Raw genomic sequence first — 6,996 nt, 5'->3', positions numbered from 1 at the left:
GAGGTTTCGATTTCGAACCTGGATATAAAAATATTCTTAGTAGGGAGCGCTTTCCCCGAATGGGCCCTAGTAGCTCGAATTCGGATTATTCGGGCTCCAATATGAGTGCCGGATACCGAATTAAAAAAAAAAAAAAAAAAAAAACAACTTACCCCATAATGACATATGTACACTACCAGCTTGCTAAAGTTTGATACAAAATATACTTTGCTGAAGACATGCACTAAGCTTTTATCCTACAAGCAATCAAGATCAAGAAACAAATGGTATGATAGCAATATGCCAATATATATCATATCAAATGACATATTTTAAAGACAAAAAGAGACCCACAAAGAAAGGAAAAAGAGGTTATATCTACAGGCTTCAAAGATCAAGCAAATAAGTTTACACGTCGCATTCAATAACCATGACACTCTATGTTATTTTTTGTTTCTAATTTTTCTATTTGTCTGTTTGTACACTACGTAAGTCCTCTCTAGCTACCTAGCTCAGTGCATATATTTAAACACCATAGCTACCACACTAACAGTACCAGAGAAAAACTAAAATTAATCATCAATATCCATGGAAGGAAGAAACTTCCTTAGATATCTTTTCTTTCTCATGAGCATAATTTTGCTCTTAATTTTCACTTTTTTAAACTTACCATCACCTCTTTCTCACACAGCTGAGTTATTAGACTGCACCACTTATTCTCCATGGTGCACTTCAAATAAAAAGCTTTTTTTCCAAGGCAAAAAACACTACACCAATTTCCCAAATCACCCTTTAGATCCATTAACAATCGACGAAATTAAAAAAGTGAAAAAAATCGTTAATTCGATAGACCAATTTAATAAAAAAGTTTATGTTATTCACTCTATGGTACTTGAAGAGCCGGCAAAAGAGGTGGTGGTGACGTGGCGGAAAGGTCACCAGCTTCCGCCACGTAAGGCTTCGGTGGTTGCACGTGCACTCGGTGTTGTGCACGTGCTTACGGTTGATATTGAGACGGGTCGGGTGACCCGACGTGAAACGGGTGATTATTCGGGTTACCCGATTATGACTATTGAGGATATGGTTACGGCAACTTCTGCCCCGCTTATGAACGCTGATTTTAACCGTACGATTGTACAGCGTGGCGTTGATTTGGCTGATCTTGCATGTTTGCCCATCGCTTCTGGTTGGTATGGTGAGTGTCCATTTTCACACTAATGAAATATGCCATTGAATTTTTTAAAAACAAAGAAGTTTTTTATTTGTTTAAATAAATTTGATGACGGAATTATTACTATATAAATTACCGTCTTCGTTACAATTTAGGTGCTCCATTTTTGTATGAAAATGATACTCAGATAAAGTTTACCTTATTTGTTTGAGGGTAAAGGGTCAAATTTGCCCCTGAATTATGTGAAATGAAATAAATTTATCCTCCGTTAATAGTTGAGGTCAAATATGTACCCGACGTTATTGGTTGGGGTTAAATTTGCCCCTAAACTACGTAAAATGGAACAAATTTGCCTTATTTTTAACGGTGGAAGCGTAGCATCCGGTGCTGCTACGTGTCACACAAATAAGGATTAGTTTTTAAATTGGTTGTAAGTTTGATTTCACATAGTTCAAGGAAAAAAAACATAATTTGGCCATAAAAAAAACAAATTTTCTTTTTTAATTTTTGAAATTTCCAATTTGCCCATTTTACTATATGGTTATTTTCAATAGTAAAGGATAAAAAAAAAACTGTCTAAAAAAAAGTACAAACTAAATACATTTACAAAGAAAAAATAATGAGAAGTATAGGGAAAGTTTTCATTTTGGTGAAATTGGGTACACTTTATTAAATAATAAAAATAAAAATAGAACAATAAATTGAAGACACCTTCTTTTGGAAAAAATATTAGTAGGCGTTTGGTCATGAAAACCAAATATTTTTCAGTTTAGAGTTGAAGATGGAGTTGTGTTTGGTTATAGTTTTTGCAAAGAATATTTGGTTGTTTGAATGTATTGAAAGTGAAAAAAAGTCAAAAACAAGTTTGGTGTTTTTCAAATTCAAGTTGTATTTGGAATTTTCATAGCCAAACGTTGATTTTCAAGTGAAAATATTTTTCGGAAAAAAGTGAAAATTTCATGGCCAAACAGGCCCTTAGTTTGGTCATTTTTATCTTGTAAATGTAGATACTTTTGTAGTGCAATATTTAATATGCCCTTGATAGTTATAAAATAAACTATTCATTGTTTTTGCCTTATTTTTAGAGATAAGGGTTGGAAACGGTATTTTGTTTTTTGAGTTACCTATCTGAACTATCAAGTAGGTGTGAGAGTTTTCTACCTAAACTATCACCAATTAATTTGTAAAGCACATCTTAACTATCAATTGTTCACTTTTCCTACCTTTAGTTCTTTTAGTTTGGTTGGTGATAATTTAGGTAGGAAACGCTCCTGATAGTTGAGGTAGAAAACTAAAAAAAATGATACTTGAGGTGTACTTTTGACCCTTAACTCTTATTTTTATGTTCAGGGAAAGTTGAGGAGAAAAGAAGAGTCATCAAAGTACAGTGCTATACAATGGAGGACACTATTAATTTCTACATGAGACCCATTGAAGGACTAACAGTACTTCTTGATTTAGACACCCAACAAGTTATAGAAATTTTAGATGAAGGAAAAAACATACCAATAGCAAAGGCCGCCAACACAGACTATCGCTTCTCAAGTAATCAAAAACACACACAAAAAATAAACTTACTCAAACCAATATCTATAGAACAACCAAATGGTCCAAGTTTCACTATAGAAAACAACCATATAGTAAAATGGGCAAATTGGGAATTTCACCTCAAACCCGACCCGAGAGCTGGGGTGGTTATTTCCCGGGTCATGATCCAAGATCCGGATTCGGGGAAAATGAGAAATGTTATGTATAAAGGTTTTACGTCAGAGTTATTTGTGCCTTATATGGATCCATCTGATGCATGGTATTTTAAGACGTATATGGATGCGGGTGAATACGGGTTTGGGCTTCAAGCTATGCCACTTGAACCGTTAAATGATTGTCCACGTAATGCATATTATATGGATGGTGTATTTGTGGCAGCTGATGGAACCCCATATGTTCGAGAAAATATGATTTGTGTATTTGAGAGATATGCTGGTGATATTGGATGGCGACATGCTGAATCTCCCATAACTGGTTTGCCGGTAAGAGAATTCTATTCTTCTTTTTGCAAATTAATTTATGTTCAGGTTGCTTATTTTTATTTAGGGTAAGTTCACACATGGTTACTTGAACGTTATTCATTATAAGAGAAAAGTCATAAAACTATTTTCTTTCGTATCAAAGTGATTGAACCATGCATGACCAATTAAATATATAGTTTTGGTATTTTTGATACAGAGCACTTTTACTTCCCAAAGTGGGATTTTCCGATTAAATACACTCCAAAATGGGTACTAGATACCGGGTAGCGATATAAATTTGTTCACAAAATATAAATGATTGGAAGGCCAAATTTATGGCATCTAGTTATGACACATCACTTGGCATGTTAACGTGCTCTGCTACTCTGTAAATTTCACGTCAAAAAATAGGGATTTTCATATCATATGGAGTAGAATTTTTCACTACTAGCTATATTTTAAGAGATAATGGTAAAAAACACACCTCAAGTATTACCTTTTTTTGAGTTTCCTGCCTGAACTATCAGGTGTGAGAGTTTCATACTTAAACTATCACCAATTAATTTGCAAAACACACCTCAGCTATCAGTTGTTCACTTTTCCTATCTAAACTATCACCAACTAATTTTCAAAACACACCTCAACTATCAGTTGTTCACTTTTAATGGTAGTTCAGGTAGAAAACTCTCACACCTAATAGTTCAGACAGAAAACTCAAAAAAAAAATGATAGTTGAGCTATATTTTTAGCCCTTAACCCATATTTTAAATGTTAAATTCGTCTCTGCCTGTTCAACCATTTACTTGAGAATTGGACATAACTTAGAAGTGGGTGGGACAGACACTATTGATTAGAACTACTTATATTTGTCTATACGTTATGTGTCAACACACTGAACAAGTGTCCGTTCACATGTGTTTCCAATTATGTTATCTTTGACATTTTGTGCTTGGTTTTGCATGAATATTTGGACAGATTAGGGAAGTGAGACCGAAGGTGACGTTAGTGGTGAGAATGGCAGCGTCAGTGGCCAACTATGATTACATTGTTGATTGGGAGTTCCAGACTGATGGACTTATCCGAGCTAAGGTTAGCACATACTCTCTGTTTTTCTTTTGGCTTTAGGAGTTCAAAATTTATCTAGGTTTCAAGTTCAACTCTCAAGCATTATATTTTTATTTTTCGAATTCACTTAGTGAAAATTCTTAATTCGTCACTAAATATCCGCATTGAAATCCAATTATATTCGGATTCACGCCGCGTAGAACTCATTCGAAAAAAGCGCTCCCTATCAAGGATGACACGTACTTTCTCTGTGTGTCAATAAAACAGTTTTTTTTTAGAACAACTAAAATATTTCTATTTACCTTCCAAGAACTTTAACAGCAACAAGAATAAACTAAACTAGATTATCAAAGGTATTTAACTAAATTATTGATATCTTTTTTTTTATTTTTAAAATGAGTAATTAATGGTTATATATATATATATATTTTTTTTTTATAGTAATTAATGGTTATATGCCTTCTTGTTGTAGTAAAGGTGGAATTAAAAAAAAAAATTAGCATCTTCTTGATTTTTAAAGTGATAAATATTTTGAACCAACTTCTTTTTGGCTAAAATGACAAGGACAGAAGAGGGAGGTAATTACTTGGTCTGACATCTATCCACTAAGATTTTTTTTTCCTTTCAAATTATTATACAAGCATTTGCTAAAATTTAATATATTAATTTTTCTATATACGTTACATTTATATATCTTCCAATTAATATTTTTTTTTCAAAAAAAATTAAGGTATATCCGGCAAAGAGTTAATGCAGGGATAATATATACGATATTTTTGAAAGGTACATCCGGCAAAGAGTTAATGCAGGGATAAGGTACATTTATATATCTTCCAATTAATTTTTTTTTTTTCAAAAAAATATTAAGGTGCATCCGGCAAAGAGTTAATGCAGGGATAATATATACGATACCAAAATATAAATATCTACTATATATGTTATTTATATTCCTGCAATCTAAACAAAAAATAAATCTATTTTTTTAATGTTCAAAAATAAAGTTATCTAGACCCGGCAAAGAGTTAATGCAGGAAATCAACCGGTGGAATCTTGTTGATGCCATATCAAATCAAATTTGTTCTAACTCGAAAATAATGACTTATCATATTGCAGTATATATATATATATATATATATTTTTTTTTTTTGGTTTTGGTGATTAGTCACATCTCAGTGTCAATTCCAAATTGAATCTTAAAGTCATCAAGATTCTTATTCTTTCCTCACTAAGATTCCTTTCATATTTTGTATACTTGTCATATAGGTTGGACTAAGTGGAATATTGATGGTGAAAGGCTCTCCATATGTGAACATGAACCAAGTGAACCAAAACGAGTATCTCTACGGCACCCTCTTATCTGAAAACATAATTGGAGTCATCCATGATCATTACATAACATTCCATCTGGACATGGACATCGATGGTCCGTCGAACAATTCTTTCGTGAAGGTGAATCTCCAGAAGGCGATGACTTCTCCTGGAGAATCACCGCGAAGAAGCTACTTAAAAGCTGTTCGAAATGTGGCTAAAACTGAAAAGGATGCACAGATTAAGCTCAAGCTATATGATCCTTCAGAATTCCATGTGATTAATCCTAATAAGAAGTCAAGAGTTGGGAACCCTGTTGGTTACAAAGTGGTTCCTGGTGGAACTGCAGCAAGTTTACTTGACCATGATGATCCTCCACAGAAGAGAGGTGCATTTACTAATAACCAAATTTGGGTCACACCTTATAATGAGTCTGAGCAATGGGCTGCTGGCTTGTTCGTTTACCAAAGTCAAGGTGATGATACTCTTGCTGTTTGGTCTGACAGGTAAATCATATTATCCCCTCTCAGATATTTAACTTGATGCACTGTCAGGGTAAAGATTTTAATACCATCAGAGTATTTTAACATGTTACAATAGGTTCTTTACTCGTTTTTTTACATGTTATTGGTCATCTTATACTTGCTATGAATAATTACATTTGTTGTAGGTAACATAACCAGATGGTATTATATTTTTGCACTACACAGCAGTCCAACAGAGCCCAAGGCGAACAATAACCCTAATACTTGATATAATCACTGTATAATCAGTGTGTAAATATTATACATTGATTATACTTTGTTATATGCCTGTTATATACTTGATATACACTGGCTATATACCAGCAACAATTACAAATGGATACGGCTAGGTGGGTGAATTTTTTTTTTTTAGCGAACTGGTTAAAAATGTTAAGATCCCCTTTCTTTGTATTTTGCAGAGACAGGCCAATTGAGAACAAAGACATAGTGGTGTGGTATACATTAGGGTTCCATCATATTCCATGCCAAGAGGATTTCCCAATCATGCCAACAGTATCATCAAGCTTTGAGATAAAGCCAGTGAATTTCTTTGAGAGCAATCCTATTTTGAGGATTCCACCTAATTCTCCAAAGGACCTGCCAATTTGCAAAGCTGCTGCTTCTGCTTGATGGATCAATTTCTCGTCAAAATAGAAAGCCTCTAGACATGGATTTCTATTATCTTAGTCTTAAATCTTAATGAATAAAAAGTGAATTCTAATCTGTGAATATCTACTAGTTGTGATTTTATTGTTGTAATTATTCTAAGTGAAGCCCAAGATTGCCAAAGAATTCATAATTTTATATATGGAATGTTAACCTTGGGTGACGTGAATTAAGATTGTGTTGAGTATGATTAGTTGATCCATAGCGGGGTTGACTTTGATGACACGGAATTATAGTACTAGTTCCATTCTTTTAGAGAAGAAAAGCACAACTA

The 6,996-nt window shown here is 33.5% G+C and overlaps 1 protein-coding gene across 1 annotated transcript; it reads left to right on the top strand.

Moving 5' to 3' along the window:
• Nucleotides 1-482: 482 nt before the first annotated feature.
• LOC132045783 (amine oxidase [copper-containing] gamma 2-like) lies at nucleotides 483-6,891 on the top strand. The gene is made up of 5 exons (XM_059436367.1): nucleotides 483-1,174; nucleotides 2,501-3,180; nucleotides 4,135-4,248; nucleotides 5,488-6,038; nucleotides 6,476-6,891. Exons 1-5 carry the CDS (start codon nucleotides 568-570, stop codon nucleotides 6,684-6,686), a joined length of 2,163 nt encoding a protein of 720 aa, XP_059292350.1. The 5' UTR covers nucleotides 483-567; the 3' UTR covers nucleotides 6,687-6,891.
• The last annotated feature ends 105 nt before the right edge of the window (nucleotides 6,892-6,996 follow it).

This window comes from Lycium ferocissimum, unplaced genomic scaffold (assembly GCF_029784015.1).
Source record: "Lycium ferocissimum isolate CSIRO_LF1 unplaced genomic scaffold, AGI_CSIRO_Lferr_CH_V1 ctg789, whole genome shotgun sequence".
NCBI classification, from domain to species: Eukaryota; Viridiplantae; Streptophyta; class Magnoliopsida; order Solanales; family Solanaceae; genus Lycium; species Lycium ferocissimum.
This window is presented reverse-complemented; position numbering and strand designations above follow the sequence as displayed.

Bases quoted from the DNA above. Each gene is read 5' to 3' on its own strand.
- LOC132045783 (XM_059436367.1), top strand. From the start codon at position 568: ATGGAAGGAAGAAACTTCCTTAGATATCTTTTCTTTCTCATGAGCATA. The intron at 1,175-2,500 runs GTGAGTGTCCAT...TTTTATGTTCAG, and splicing joins CATCGCTTCTGGTTGGTATG to GGAAAGTTGAGGAGAAAAGA. The intron at 3,181-4,134 runs GTAAGAGAATTC...ATATTTGGACAG, and splicing joins CTCCCATAACTGGTTTGCCG to ATTAGGGAAGTGAGACCGAA.